Source organism: Entamoeba nuttalli (genome assembly GCF_000257125.1).
Source record: "Entamoeba nuttalli P19 unplaced genomic scaffold asmbl_4172, whole genome shotgun sequence".
Classification (NCBI taxonomy): Eukaryota; Evosea; order Mastigamoebida; family Endamoebidae; genus Entamoeba; species Entamoeba nuttalli.
The window spans coordinates 1-16259 of record NW_008576607.1 but is presented as its reverse complement, the minus strand read 5'-3'; the positions used below and the strand labels follow the sequence as shown (position 1 = coordinate 16259).

Genomic DNA, 16259 nt, shown 5'->3' with positions numbered 1-16259 from the left:
AATTTTTTGTGTTCATGGAGGTCTTTCACCAGAAATTAGAACTATTGATCATATTAGAGTTGTTGTAAAAAGAAATCAAGAAATTCCACATGAAGGTGCTTTTTGTGATTTAATGTGGTCAGACCCAGATGAAAATGTTGAAGGAATGAAACCATCAATGAGAGGTGCTGGATATGTTTTTGGTGCAAAACCTGTTGAAGAATTTAATCATATTAATAATATTGATTTAATTGCTCGTGCTCATCAAGTGGTACAAGAAGGGTATAAGTATCATTTTGATAATAAATTGGTTACTGTATGGTCTGCACCAAATTATTGTGGTCGATGTGGTAATGTTGCTTGTATTATGAGAGTTGGAAATGATTTAAAACAAGATTTTACCATTTTCGATGCTGTTCCTGAATCAGAAAAACCAGTTCCACCAAGAACAACACCATCTTTCTTTGTGTAACCGATTAGTTATTCCATTAAAATTTTTTTTTTTTTAGTTTTTTATTTTTATAACAAATTATTTTATTTGTTTTTATTTTATTTTTTCCTTTTTTTTGATGAACTAATGAATTGGTTAATTAATTGTTATTTAATGGAAGAAAATACAAATAATATCGTTGACGATTTTTTAGAGGATTTTCTTTCAGGAAGTGAAGAAATTGGAGAAGAAACATTTAATGAAGATAATAGTCAACTTAAACCAAAAAGTATTGAACAAATTATGAAATTAGAACAATGGAATGAAATTATTCAACAAATAGAGAAATATAAAGAACAACAAGGAGATGAAATAAAAAAAATAAATGAAGAAGATCCACAATATCAATTGGTTATTCAAATACCAGAAATGTTATTACAAATATCTAATGATGAACAAATATTATATAATCATATTAAAGATATTTACTCTAAACAATTTCCTGAGTTAGAACAACTTGTTACAAATAAAGTTGAATATTGTCTTACTGTTAAAACTATTCAAAGAGAAACTGATTTAACAAAAATTGATCTTTCTTCATTTCTTTCACCACCAATAATTATGGGAATTATTACAGCATCAACTAATTCAAATAAATATCAAATAACAGAAAATGAAATGAATGAAATTATTAATGAATGTGATGTATTAATTCAATTACAACAAATTTCACAAATTATTGTAGAATATCTTGAAAGTCAAGTTATTTTTCTTGCACCAAATTTAACTGCAATTATTGGAAGTGAAATAGCAGCTAAATTAATTAGTGCAGCAGGTGGTATTTCTTCATTGGCAAGATTACCATCAAATATAATTGAAGTACTTGGACAAAAAAAAATAACTTTAAGTGGATTTTCAAGTAGTCATCATACACCACATACTGGATTTATTTATGAATCAGAATTAATTCAAAAACTTCCTCCTGATGTTAGAAAAAAAGCAAATCGTTATTTAGCAGGAAAAGTTACATTAGCAGCAAGAGCCGATTCATGTAGAAATGATACTGGTTCAATTGATGGAACATGTGGAAAAAAATTATATGAAGATGTAATAAAACGATTTGATTATTTATTACAACCACCTCCTTTAAAAAAGAAAAAAGCTATTATTCCACCAGACCAAATGAAACGTAAAAGTCATAGAGGTGGAAGAAGAGTAAGAAGAATAAGAGAAATGTATGGAATGACTGAAATAAGAAAAAATATGAATAGAATGAAATTTGGAGAACAAGAACAAGAAATTAATGGAGTAGGTTATGGTGAAGTTAAAGGAATTCAATTACAAGGAGAAAATAGAAGAATATTAAAACATAAAAAAATAGAGACAAAAGGAATTAAAACAAGTTTAAGTGGTTTTAGAACAGGAATTCAAACTACAATTGGAAATAATAATGGTGGTGCTACAACTTCAGTTAATATTTCTGGTGGAGGAATTATTATTAGTGATCCATTAAATTTAAAAAAGAAAATGAATTGATTGATTTTATTTAATAAAAAAATGGAAATTATTATTTTATTATTTTGGTTTTAATAAATCAGTATTATCATCTAAATAAATCCGATTTAATACTCCTTGTTCAATAAATGAATCTTTTCCATAATTATTAACACAAATTGATGTATATAACATTGCTATTTATTATTATTTTTATTTCTTATTTTTATTATTAATAATTTATTTTATACAAACTGTTTTTATCTTCTAATTTATAATATAATGTTTTAGTTATTCGTTCATCTTTTTTTATACATTCTAATATAATTGTCATCCATTTCCCATTTATTTTTCCAATTCCAATTTCACTATAATCTTTTTTAATTTAATTTTTGATTTTTATTTTAAATAATTTTTAAAATATATTCAAACCATCTGATCGAAATTCAAAATCTGAATCATCTCCTTCATTTTTACCAAATACTTCCATTACCATTGTTGGATAATTTTGTTTATTAACTGTTTCTGGATCATCTGTTGTTGTCCATCTATAAAATCTACGATAATCATTTGTTAATACTTCTACATTAACTATCTTTTTGTGTTATTTTTGATTTTTTATTGTTTTATCTTTTGTTTTAACGAGTAAAAAATACAAACATCTATTATAACATTTTTTGCTTCTTTCTCTGGAAATCCTTTTTGATAATTAAATGTACGTTCATTTAACTTCCATGTCCCAACAATTAAATTACAAAATTCAACTATTTCTTTCGATACTTTTCTTCCTTCCATTTCTTCAATCTCTTTTTTTTAAGTTCTTTCTCTTGTAAATTGTTTTAAATAACATTTTATTCTTTCTTATTATTTGTATTTATTTTTTCTTTTTGTTTTATTTTTTAAACCCTATTTCTATTTTTATTTTTTAATAACAAAAATTAATAGAAACTTTTCTAACAAAAAAAAAATTATTTAATTTAACAATGTTTTATTCATCAATTTTAATACTATTTACTATAATATCTTTATTTAATTAAATCTATAACTAATATAGTATTGAATATAAATAAATTATAGGTATTAGATAAAAGATATTCAATTTTTTGTTAATAATGTAATAAATATACTATAATTAAAGTCATTTATATGAAGAATTTATCCCAATAGAATAAAAATTACTCAATAATTTCATTATATCGATTTTTATGTAAGAATCATTTAGTAATATTTAAAAAAAAAGTATTAATAATAAACAATTTATTTCATTAAAATACTACAAAAATACTTTAAAGTTAATAAATTCTTTTAACTCTCATCTATTCTTCTAACTATTGAAATTTTTTTTAAATAAAATAATTATTATTAAAGTATTCTTTTGAAATACAATCAAATAACTAACTCTATTCTTTGAAAAAGAATAAATAAGTTTAAGAGTTTTTAAAGTGAAATACGTTCTAAATGAAATAAGAATGATATTTTCATTTCAAAGAAAGAAATAAATGAAGAAGAATAAAAATAAAATAAAATAGTTAATAATAAAGAAGATGAATGAGATAAATTGAACTGATGAGTAAAAGAAAAGATAAGGTACGTAGTCTCATAAAGAAGTTTTAAATAAAATAGAAAAATAGAAAAAGAAAAACCCTTAGCATCTTATTAGATTATTTAAATAAAATAATGAGTGGATTAGCAATTCAACGATTAACTGAAGAAAGAAGATTATGGAGAAGAGAACACCCACCAGGATTTATAGCAAGACCAAGAACAACAAAAGAAGGAACACCTGATTTATTAACATGGGATTGTGGAATTCCTGGGGCAAAAGGAACAGAATGGGAAGGTGGAATTTATCCACTCACAATGGAATTTACTGAAGAATATCCAACACGACCACCAAAATGTAGATTTCCAAAAGGATTTTATCACCCAAATATTTATCCATCAGGAACAGTTTGTTTATCAATTTTAAATGAAGAACAAGATTGGAGACCTTCTATTTCAGTTAAACAAATATTATTAGGAATTCAAGAATTATTAAATACACCAAATACTTTATCACCTGCACAACCTGATGCATTTAAAGATATTACGAATAATAAAGAGTTATATCATTCAAAAGTTCAAAAACAACGAATTCAATATGATCAGGAGAAGTTCACACTTTAATAAAAAAAAACACATTGTTAGCAATTGAATTATTTTTCGTTATTTTATTCTTTTTTTTTTTGTTTTTCAAAATATTAGAAAAAAAAAATTAAAAAAAAATAATTAAAAATAATTAAAAAAAAACTTAAAAAGAGGAGTTTTACTTCAATGAGCATCACACGAAAAAGTCTTACAGAAGGTAAAGGACCTATCAATCGTATTATTCGTGTTGAAAGTTTGTTTAATAAAAAAAAACAATTAAAAAAAAAAGGAATAAAATAAAATTAAAAAATGTAGTTATTTCAGGTGAAAATTTATTTCCAGTAGCAATGACATCAGGAGAGTCGTATGTTTGTTAAATAAAAATTATTAAAAATTATTAAAAATTATTAAAAATTAAAAAAAAAGAAGAAAAATCAATTTTTAGGTTTCAGTAAATGTGGGAGATAAAAGTGGAAAAATGAGAGTTAGTAGAAAAACAACAAATAATTATTTCCATAGTCCAGATAATAGAATTGAATTTAGAAATGTTTCACCTTCAACAAAAGAAATTATATTTGAATTTCATGATCATGAAAAAAGAAAATCAGCAAAAAATTGGGGAAAAAGAATAAATATTAATCAATTACTTCCATTTAATACAAATCATATTAAATCATTTGAATTAGAACCTATTGAAGAAAAAGTATCATTACATTCAGAAATATCTACACCAGTTACTGGAATTGTTTCACCTGAAAATATAATAGTTCCAAGTACACAAATATCACAAACAAATATAACAAATTCTATGACATCATTAAGACTAGAAAAAACACAACAATTTACAACAATTTCAGCACCATTACCATCTTCAACTCCAATTAAAATGACACCAATGAAAAAAACAATGAGTCCATCAAAATTAGCAACAAAAATATCAAGTGAATATCAATGTCATCGTATTATTCAACCAGATTTATTAATGAAAAAAATTTCAAAACCAAAAATTACAGTTTCATTATATTTATTTCCAGAAGTTGATCCAAAAACAGAAAAATCATATAAAACACTTCCATTACATAATGCAGTTGAAAGATCAGATTTATATAAAATATTAACATTACTTGAAAGTGGAAAAGTTGATGTAAATGCACAAGATGAACAAGGAAATACAGCACTTCATATTGCTAGTTATGAATCATATAATGAACATATTATATTAGCATTATTAAAAAATGCACCAACTATTGATGTAAATAAAGAAAATTTAGATAAAAATACACCATTTCATTTCTTTTGTAAAAATTTTTCAAATCCAAATTGTCAAGAAGCAATGGAATTATTTTTTAGACATGGAGTTAATTTAGAAGCACAAAATAAAAATTTAGAAACAGCACTTCATACAGTTGTTAGAAATAATTCAATTAGAATGTTATTAGTTAGTAAATTATTAGAAAGAGGAGTTGATGTAAATGCTGCAACAAATAGACAATCAACTGCATTACATTATGCAATTCATAATGAAAGAACAGATTTATTATCAATTTTATTAGAACATAAAGCAAAATTAGATCTTCCAGATGATCATGGACAAACACCATTTATGTTAGCTAAAACAAAATCAGAAAGATATTTTAAAACAGTAAATGATTTTAAAGAATTAATTGATTATCTCATTGAGATTAAAGCATCAGATAATGCAATTGCTATGTTAGTTAAAAATAAAATGTTTAAATATAAATTAAGAAATCAAACACCTAAAACTCTTGAAAAAATTGGAATTTTATCATCAGTTGAACGTATTGCATTAATTCAAAAATTTAAATTATTACCAAATGTTCCTGAAGTAAAAGAAATAACAGAAAATGAAAATGAACAAGAAGAAAGAAAAAAATTACTTGAATTAATTGAACAAGGTAAATTTGTAATTGAACCAAAAGAAATAGAATTTCTTGCAAATATTGGTTCTGGAGCATCAGGAATTGTTTATACTGCAAAATATAAAAATGTTACTGTTGCTGTTAAAACATTAAAAGCTACAAATATGGAAGAAGTTAAAGAATTTCAACAAGAATATGGAGTATTAAGTAAATTACAACATGAAAATATTGTTAGATTTTATGGTGTTATTGTAAAAAAACAATTTTCAATGGTAATGGAATATTGTTCTAAAGGAAGTTTATATGATATTATTTCTAAAAAAGAAAATTCAATTACTTGGGAAACTGTTTTTGATTATGCTGAACAAATTGCATTAGGAATGGATTATCTTCATTCAAGAACTCCACAAATATTACATAGAGATTTAAAATCTTTAAATATTTTAGTAACAATGGAAACTATTCAAGAAAATGGAAATTCAATTGAAATAGAACGTTTAAAAATTTGTGATTTTGGATTATCTCGTTTTGATTCTGAAATAACTACTTCTACAAAAGATAGAGGTACTTATGCTTATTGTGCTCCTGAAGTTTATTATAATCAACGATATACTACTCAATCTGATGTTTATAGTTATGGAATTATTTTATGGGAATTAATTTATAGAGTTATTTATCAAAAATATCAACGTCCTTTTCAAGAATTCCCTGAACTTACTATGGACCTTCAAATTATTATTCAATCTGCTACTTGTGATCTTAGACCAACTATTCCTCCTTCTACTCCTCAAAAAATGGCAACATTAATTAGACAATGTGTTATGAAAGAACAAGAAAATAGACCTAAATCAGGAATGATTTTAACTGCTTTACAAGAAATGAAAAAAGATTTTAAATCAAATCCTCAATTATGGAACGCTTCAATTATTCAACAAAATTAAATATTTTGAAAAAAAAAATTTTGTTGTCAGTTCAATTTATTTACTTTCAATTTCAATTTCTTTTTTGTTTTGTTTTAATAATTTTGAATAATTTGAAATTACCAGTCAAATTCTACTTTTTTTATTAAACAAGCATCACTTTTTAATTTTTCTTCTGCTTCTTTTAAATCATGAAGAGAATCAAATTCTTCAACATTATTAAATTCATCAAGTGATTGTTTAATTAATGGTGTTTCACCAAAATCTTGAGGTATAATTTCTTCAAATTTATCCATTTCATCTAACCATTCTAACATTCCATTCATTTTTTCATCAAAAAGTATTTTTGTTTGTTCTTCTTTTAAAATATTAATTGGAATTTCCGTTTTAGAATTAGAAGTATCTTTTAAATGAACATTAATAATTAAAAAATATTGAAGAGAAAATCCTTCAATTGTTTTAAATGAAGGACTTAATTTTTCAGTTGGTAAAATTAAATTAAAAGGAATAATTTCATCACTTTCTGGAACACCTTTTAAAACTTCAATTTCAATAATTTTTTTAGATAATTCTTTTGTTATTTTTTCAGTTGAAAATATTTCTTTTTTAATTAATTCTAAATTAATTGAAGTAAAAATATCTGAAGAATAATTTTTAGAAGTAACAACTTTTAATAATCCATGAATAATATCATTTACTTCATATGTTATTGATTCAACTGCAAAATGCATTAAAATTGGTCTTGTTAATGTTGTTTCAAATGATTTTTTAATTCTATGAGGTGATTTATTAATAACTCCAATTTCTATTTCTTTAATTATTTTTGAAAATCTTTGAATTGTACATTTAATTATATATCTTATTCTTCCAATATTTCCATAATAACTATTATATTTCTTTTCTATTTTTCCAAATGTAAATGGATATGTTGTTATTCCTTCTGATAATGTATTTGTTCCACAAATATCAATACAATTTCTTAAAAATTCTTTTTGTATTTTTGATGAATCATTTTCTATTTAAATTTAATTTCATTTTTTTTTTTTTTAATTATTTTAATTTTTGTTAAATTAAATTGTTTTTTACAAACCAATTATTCCAAGTAATTCCATTTTAATTCCATTATGTTCACATTTTTTATTTTCACATTGTATTTCTATTGTTCCAAAAACAGTATCTTTTTCAGTATAAATTGGAATAAACATTTTCTCTTTATTTTCTGTTTGAAATATTGTTTTTTTCCTATGATTTTCATCTAATTGAATATTAACATTAACTGTTGGTCCTCCAAATCCAAAGAAACTCTATTTGTAAATAATTTTTATTTTAATCGTTTCATTTTTTTTTTTGAAATTATTATTTCAAACCATTTTTTTTTCAAAATATACTATTTTTTGAGTTTTATTTTTTTAAGTTCTTTTTCTTTTTTTTTTCCCATTTTAATAACAAAAAAAATTATTAAATAATTATAAATAACAAATATCTAAATTAATCAAAAGGGTGATTTAATTATAAATAACAATGAATAATATTAATATTAATGAAATATAGTTTTTTTCGGTTTTCTCTTTTCGTGTTTCAAAACATAAAATTAAAATATTTGGGTTTTATTTTGTTTTATATTTGAATGTTTAATATTTTCTTTCCTTGGATTTTAGGATGAAAACTTTCAAATCAGTTAACACTAAATTGATGGACAGCCATCAAGAAGACTTACAACTGAAAATAGCGGAAATATTAGAAATCACACCAGATGGAAAAGATATTACTCAAACAGAAACAACTAAGCATCAAACTCCTCTTATTATTAAAGGGTTATCCAATAAAAAACCAACAACAGAAAATGTTGAGACAAATTTATTATTTGACTCATTAGATACTGAAGGAAGAGATTTGATTGATATTTATCAAATCAGAAAATATCTCGAGTTATCATCAGTCGAAAAGAAACCAATTTATTTGTTAGAAAAAGATATTCGACAATACTTAAATGAAATGACATCATTATCAAAACCATATTGTGTTAAAAGGAGTGAATTTGAACTATTTCTTAAATATATTAAGGATCGTCAAAATGATTTAAATGAACTACAACAACCTTGTTCATTATTAAAGGCTTATTCTAAATTTTATTCTAAATTCCAAATACTTAAAGAGAGTGATGAAAAACCACCTCATTTAATTCAAATAAAACGTGAAGATTTACCAAGTGAACTTGATAAATATCATAATCTTGTCTGTCGTGTTTTATTCAAACAACCAAAGTGGTTAAATACTAATAAACAATGGAATGGAATTATTCCCAATGATTATTTTAATTCAAAAAGATTTGAAAATACTATTTCACAAAGATTACCAGTTCCATTACTTAGAAGAAGAAATGTTTCACAAGAACGTCCAGAATTATTATTTGAATTATTTAATCCATTATATCAATATAAAGATCCTGCAATTAGTCTTGCTGGGATTCGTCCAATAAATGAATTAACAACAGAATTACCTAAATTACATGCTGTTCGACTTAAATCTATTTCTTTTGGAGGAGAAGATGCACCAGAACCATTAAGATTTATTCTTAGTGTTTATGATTCAAATTCAAGAGAAAAGATTACTGAAGATCTTGTGATTGAAAAAATGGAGATAGTACATTTGATGTATTTTTTAAAAGGACAAATTAAAGGAAGTGATATAATTTTAGTAGTTCGAGTATTAAGAAAATCAGGTGATGATATAGTACAAGCAAGAGAATTATATGCTAAAGGGTTTGAAGATAAAAAAGGAAAGAAAAAAATGATAGAAAGAAAATATGGAAATTATTGGCAACAATTAATGATTGGATTTGTTTCATTAAAAGGAGAGTTAGAAAAGAAAAATGGAAATTTACCAGTTCAGTTTTATAAAATAGAAACAGATAATGAAAGTATATGGGATGTTTATCAAAGTCAATTTAAAGGAAAAAAACAAATAGAAAGTGCTAAAGCACAATTTGAATTTAGTGAATTTGATTCTGATATTCAATTAATTAATGGAAAATATAAATTTGGAAAGAAAAATGAAGGAGATAGTGCAATTGTATTAGATAATTTATTAATGATAAAACAAACAGAAGATTTATTATATGATTATTATAACAGATTATATATTTATCCATTAGAAATTTCATTTGGGAAAGAAAAAAAAAGAAATCCAATGGTTGTTAGTGTACAATTAATGAATAATGGAAAACCAGTTAAATCATTTTATAAAATTGATAAAATTTCATTTGAAGATAATAATATTAGTTCATTAAGTGGAAGTAAACAAATACAATTTAATGATGAATTTAAATTAGAATTACCATTTCCATTAAATGAAAATTATCAACTTATTTTTAATGTTCAAGAAATTCATGAAGGAAATTCAATAAAAAAAGAATTATTTGGTATTGTAAAATTATATGAAAATGGACATATTGCAATTCAACCAGGAAAACTTACATTACAATTAGCTTCAAGTATTGAACAAGCAATGAAATATGATGAAGAAAATAAAAAAAGTTTAACAGTATTTTTTAATCTTTATTCAACAGTTTATCCAAGTAGTCCAATAGCACATGATGCAATTAATAAATTAGTTAATGGTAAAATTGATAATACATTTAATCAAATACCATTAATTGATATTATTCATTTTTTACCTCATATTCTAACATCTTTTTTAGAAAGTAAAATGGTACCAAATAAAGATGTTTTATTTATATTAATGAAAACAATTTGTGGACATTGTAATTCATCAGAAAAAAGAAATCAAACAGTTGAAACATATATTACTCACTATTGTTCATTCGAAACACAAGAAATTGCACTTAATTTAATTAAAACATGTAATTTAATATATAAATTTGATGAAATATCTCCACAAACAGAAATATTTAAACATTGTTGGTTAGTATTAGAATTATTAAGAAAATCAATTCAACAAACTGGTGCTGATGAAAACTTTTGGTCAAATGCAATAAATTTTATTAAAACATTTGGAGATACTATTAGAGGACATGTAATTAAAAAAGAAATTTTAGGTATGGAAGAAGGAAATGCACATATGTCATATTTTATAAGAACTCTTATTGAAATGGGATATAAAGCAGAAGGAATGAAATTAATGGAGGAATATCTTAATCATTTAACTTGGCCTTATGACCAACTTAAAAGAGGAAAAAAATTAGAATATAATTCTCCAGAAATGGTTGCACTTGAAATGATTAAAACACAATTTTTAGCAGTTTTTGAAGGAAGTTTAAATTTATATGAAGCATCTAATCCAGGAAATGTAGATGTTAGTGATATTGTTATGTTAGATGATTTATTATGGACTCGTCATTTTCCTATTGCATTTTTAATGAGACAACATATGTTATTATTAGGAAGAAGTGAAGAAATAAATAGAATTTCATTATATTTAATGGTTGGACTTGTTTCTAGACTTGATTTAGATGCTAATTTACAAGGACAACAAAAAGAATTTACAGCTGCAATGTTTTTACCTTTTGTTATGCAATTCTTAGAAAATTTTGAAAATTTTGCAAAATGGAAATTTGTACCATTCATTAAACAACATGAAGGAAATAAAAGTCAACAACAACAACAAAGAAGAAGTTTATCATTTAAATTAGGAGAAATTTCTGGAATAATAAATAGTCAACTTGTTGGATCTTCCTCACAAACATTTTGTGGGAATAATGGAACCCCAATTCAAAATGTAAGTGATATGGAAATGTTAGGATTATTATATGTTTGGGTATTAAAAAATTTAAATAAAGAAATGTTAAAAGAATGGATAGAAAATGAAGTTCCAAGTAGATTAGAGACATTAATTAAAATAATGACAAGGTTTTGTTTATTATATAGTTACTTTCCATTACAAGAAACAATTGATGTATATGAAGAAATTGATAGAAATATTAAATTAATTGTAAATGGATTAAAAGAACATATGTATTATATGGCTCCAATGCCAAAATTTCCTGGAATGGATTTTGGAGATTTAATAGGAAATGTTCCAGAACAAAAATTTGAAATACCTGTTATTCGATCATTAAGACCTATGAGAACTGATGATAGTTCACATAATAAATTACATAAAGTATTAAGTACTGAAGTAGTTAAAGTATGTCTTGATATGTTTAGTATTATTTTTGATAGTTTATTAAAACAAGAATCTTTTGAACAATTAGAATATTTAAAAGGAATTATAGCAACAAAATTATTTGAAGAACATGTTGTAAATGATGATGTTTTTGTATTTGTTAAAAATTTATTAATGAATTATAGAACTAATATCTTTTCTGGAAGTGAAGATTTTTCAGTAAAATTATTAAGCTCACTTATTAAATTATTTCAATCAAACTCAGCTCAGTTAAGAGGAAGAGGAGTTGAATTATTATATCTTTATATTAAAAATAATTTTATTGAAACAAATACTATATCAAGAAGTATTTCATTAATGGCTACTGCTGTTGTTGAAGCTGGTGATATTGCTGAAGATAGGTTTAATGCATCTGTTGAAGCACTTGATACAACACATATTGCTGATGTTGAAAATACTACATTATCAGTTAATCAAATTAAAAAAAATTTACTTATTCCTAATATTAATTCATTAAAAGCAAGAAAAACAATAATTAGAACAGAGTCATTAGGAGATATTGAAGCATTTGTTATTTTACTTAAACAAATGATTGAATTAAGAATACATCATCTTAAAATAATAAAAGAATTACCATCAACTCCTGTTAATGGATATTCAAAAATGATAGAAGAAATATTAGAAAAACCATTTTTTATTACTCAAGAAATGGTTGGAGTTGTTGAAGAAATAATGAAAAAATATAGTGATTTAAATGTTAGTGAACAAGTAAATAAAACAGTTGATATTATGAGAAGTAAATGGAATGAAATGAAAAGTTTAGAAATAGAAATGGTTGATATTTCTCAAACAAATAAAATAACTGAAAATGAAGTAAATGAACTTTGTATTAAAGTTAGAGACCAATGTGCAAAAGGAATAATATGGGCATTACTTACTATTAAAGGAGTTATTCAAAATGAACCTGATTTAAATAAAAATTATATCATAAGTCAATGTAAAACAGAAACTTGTAATAAAGAATCAGAAGAACTTATTCAACAATATAAAACTTCTTTAAAAATCATTGAAAGTAATCCATTATTCCCTGTAGGAATTAATGAATTTAATGAAATTATTAATGGAGCAAATCTTGTTCAAATTAAATATTCTGAAATGATTAAAAAATTAATTGATAATAAAAAGAAATATCAAATTCAAGAACAAGAAATAAACCATGAAAATGCTTCAAATATTCAAATATTAAAAGAAACACTTGAAGAAATTATTTTTGGATTAGATGAGAGTACTACTGGGATATGTTCTGATCAATTAAAAGAATTAACTGTTCCTCAAGTAACTGAACGTGATAAATCATTAAAAGGTACTTTTTGTATTCCTTTTGAATTTTTTGAAGATGTTCTTCCATTAATTATTACTACATTAAGTAAAGTTGAAAAAATTATTGAAAAAGCTTGTAACAATCAACAACGTCTTGAAAAAGCTGAAGAATGGTTTAAGTTAGAACGATCATATATCACTGATTGTTTAATGCTTAAAGAACAAATTAAAACTATTAAATATGTTGCTCAAATTCCTATTCATGAAAATGGAGCTGTTACACCTTTTATGTGTGAACTTGCACAAATTATTAAAGAAGATGGAACAAAACTTTCATCAACATTTGAAAATTTAACATTGAGAAGAAAACGGTTAAATGCAATTTTAAATGAAGAAAGATTATCTCAAACAAAAACATTAGGAAGAAGAAAAACTACAAGAAAATCACTAATGATTCAAGATAGACAAATGAAATTAATAAATGCTGCAAACGAAGAAGAAGAAAAAATAAATGTTTTTGGTTGTGTTGAAGGAGAAAATCAAATTATTGGAAAAATGATGGATGAGATGGAAAAAGAAATTAAAAGAATTGAAAAAAAAGTTGTTATTATTACTGAAAAATGGATACTTGTTGATGAAAAAGAAAAAGGAAAAATTGAATTAAGAAAAGAAGCTATTGAATTATGGAATCAATACAAAAGTCAAGGAAGAGGAAGTTGGAATGAATTAAAGAAACTTTTAAATGAAGAAATAGATGAAGTTATTGATTATGATAATTCTGTTGAATTATATGAAGAGGAAGATGAATCAAAACCACCCATTTCATTATCTCCATTAACAAGAGGACAAAGTGAAATTAATTTATCACCTAATTCTCAAAAACATGAAAATAATACTTCTTCTAAATGTTCAGTTAATAAAAGAAGTTCAACGTCGGGATTTGTAACTGTTGAAGACTTGGTTGTAGGAAGAGAACGACAAAACACAAAAATTTCTAAACAAGTAAAAAAACAATATCATAAATCAAAAAGTACAATTGCTATTAGTGGTCCTGTTACAGAAATGGCAGTTGTACAAGACTTTATTGATGAAAAGTGTCAATTTGTTGAAGATGCATTCATTGATGTTAATTTGTATAGATTGTCTCAATACAAATCAGTCATGAGAAAATTACAGAAAGATATTACTCAAATTCTTGTTAAATTAAATGATCTAAAGAAAATTAAAGAATCTACTCGTGATCCAGATGCTTATTGTGATAGATCTTTCACTTTTGCACATGGATATCTTGATACTCCAAGACTCCATTTGAAATGGTTTGAAAAGATTGCTGAAGAACAAAGTGTTAGACAACATTATATTGAAGCTGGACTTTGTGAGATTCATATGATTTGTTTTATTGCTTCTTTCTTAGAAGGAGGTGAAGCTTTCAATTCATTAAATAAAATTACAGACATAGGAGATTTAATGAAAAATAAACGAGGAGAAGAAGTTGAAGGTTGTACAGAACAAGTTCTTTTTAATCATGTCAATTTGGCATATAAATATTTCAGCATTAAAAAGATTTGTGACTTAGCTGAAGCATTACTTCTTGCTGTTATTGAATATTTAAATAAAAGAAAAGAATATAAAAGACTTGATGAGTATCACAAAAAATTAACAGTTATCTATTCTATGAAAGATAAACATGAAGAAGGTCAAAAACACTTCTATTTAGTTGGTTTTTATGGAAACACATTTGATAAATTAAATGAAAAAGAATTTATTTATCAAACACATGAAACATATGATGCTTTTTCTCAAGAAATTAAAGCCATTGTTCCTATTGGAAGAAAGAATGAAGTTCAAGAATTAAAAGAAGGTCAATGTGCAGTTGGATTACCATTAGAAGAAATTCATATTAGAATTACTGAAGTTCATCCAGTCTTTGAAAATGATAATGATTTCACTACAAATACTTTTGCTTATGAATTTTTAAGAAAAGAAGGAAATGGTGGTATTGATGAAACGTCTAAAAGAAGAATTATTTATTGTACTAAACAACCACTTCCTTCAGTTTTAAGAAGACAACAGATAGAGTCTAAACTAAAAGATAGTTATTTATCTCCAATAGAAACTTGTATGGATAATATTGATATTCTAACTGAAAAACTCCAAAATGCTTGTGTCTATCCAATAACAGAAGAATTAACAACTTCTTTAAAACAATTACTCTTAGGTGAAAATGGTCCATCTAAAATAGTTGACGTTTTCTTAATTCAAAAAGTTGATAATTTTATACCAGATCAAATCATGGAACTATGGGAATTAATAACAAATATGATGAAGTGCATTGCAACAGCTCTACCAATACATCTTAGAAACTTCCCAAATAATCCATTCTATGGTCAATTTATTACGGCTTTTAATAATTTAGAGAAAATAATTATTTCTATCACTCCAAAAATTGAGTCTATTACTCAAAATATTCAAGACCAATCTAATGACGATTTGATGTAATTTTCATTCTTTTTATTTATCTGTTTTATTGTTTTAGATGATCTTTTCTGAATCTTTGTTAATAAATTTATTCTAATTATCATTCTTCGTGGAAGTAAAATTATTTATATTTCATGTTCGCTTTATCCTAACACAAAAATGTAAATCTCTTTTTGATAATATCATGACTACAGTCATACCATAATTACTGAAGTTTCGTTTGATACTATTACAAACACTTTAATCAAAACCAATTTTTCTTTTTTTAATGAAAAAGATTTATTCATTTACATTACATTTATTTTACATACAAACAACTAAATCATTATTTCCAATTGAGTTTATTCAATAAAAACAATAACATATTAATCATATCATCACTCTTAATAAATTACTTCATTTGTATTTCTAATCAAAAATACATTTTACTCGTTATTGTTTCTTTGCTCATAATTTTCTTCATTTGGTATAAAATTTATTGATTTGATTATACATTAATATCATACC

General features: G+C 24.1%; 7 protein-coding genes across 7 annotated transcripts in view; 5 read left to right on the top strand and 2 right to left on the bottom strand.

Annotated features, from left to right (window-relative positions):
- The window catches only part of ENU1_095850 (serine/threonine-protein phosphatase ppe1, putative), a gene marked incomplete at its 5' end in the record, with an annotated part of 914 nt that extends 463 nt beyond the window's left edge, over positions 1-451 (top strand). The window contains one exon of the mRNA XM_008859164.1: positions 1-451. This exon is cut by the window's left edge and continues 463 nt beyond it. Within this exon, the coding sequence (XP_008857386.1) occupies positions 1-68 (68 nt within the window). The 3' untranslated portion in view covers positions 69-451.
- A 132-nt stretch (positions 452-583) lies between these two features.
- Positions 584-1945, top strand: ENU1_095840 (pre-mRNA splicing factor, putative; the record flags this gene model as incomplete). Its single annotated transcript, XM_008859163.1, has 1 exon — positions 584-1945. The coding sequence occupies one exon, from the start codon at positions 584-586 to the stop codon at positions 1943-1945; it is 1362 nt and encodes a 453-aa protein (XP_008857385.1).
- Positions 1946-1984: 39 nt separating this feature from the next.
- Positions 1985-2698, bottom strand: ENU1_095830 (hypothetical protein; the record flags this gene model as incomplete). Its single annotated transcript, XM_008859162.1, has 4 exons — positions 1985-2100; positions 2159-2278; positions 2336-2498; positions 2564-2698. 4 exons carry the CDS (start codon positions 2696-2698, stop codon positions 1985-1987), a joined length of 534 nt encoding a protein of 177 aa, XP_008857384.1.
- Positions 2699-3580: 882 nt separating this feature from the next.
- ENU1_095820 (ubiquitin-conjugating enzyme family protein) lies at positions 3581-4069 on the top strand (the record flags this gene model as incomplete). Its single annotated transcript, XM_008859161.1, has 1 exon — positions 3581-4069. One exon carries the CDS (start codon positions 3581-3583, stop codon positions 4067-4069), a length of 489 nt encoding a protein of 162 aa, XP_008857383.1.
- A 147-nt stretch (positions 4070-4216) lies between these two features.
- On the top strand, positions 4217-6851 carry ENU1_095810 (protein kinase, putative; the record flags this gene model as incomplete). The annotated part of the gene is made up of 3 exons (XM_008859160.1): positions 4217-4283; positions 4346-4398; positions 4476-6851. The coding sequence occupies 3 exons, from the start codon at positions 4217-4219 to the stop codon at positions 6849-6851; spliced, it is 2496 nt and encodes an 831-aa protein (XP_008857382.1).
- A 98-nt stretch (positions 6852-6949) lies between these two features.
- Positions 6950-8135, bottom strand: ENU1_095800 (vacuolar sorting protein 26, putative; the record flags this gene model as incomplete). The annotated part of the gene is made up of 2 exons (XM_008859159.1): positions 7921-8135; positions 6950-7845 (listed from the first exon to the last, which is right to left on the bottom strand). Exons 1-2 carry the CDS (start codon positions 8033-8035, stop codon positions 6950-6952), a joined length of 1011 nt encoding a protein of 336 aa, XP_008857381.1. The 5' UTR covers positions 8036-8135.
- Positions 8136-8522: 387 nt separating this feature from the next.
- ENU1_095790 (hypothetical protein) lies at positions 8523-15773 on the top strand (the record flags this gene model as incomplete). Its single annotated transcript, XM_008859158.1, has 1 exon — positions 8523-15773. The coding sequence occupies one exon, from the start codon at positions 8523-8525 to the stop codon at positions 15771-15773; it is 7251 nt and encodes a 2416-aa protein (XP_008857380.1).
- Positions 15774-16259: the final 486 nt, after the last annotated feature.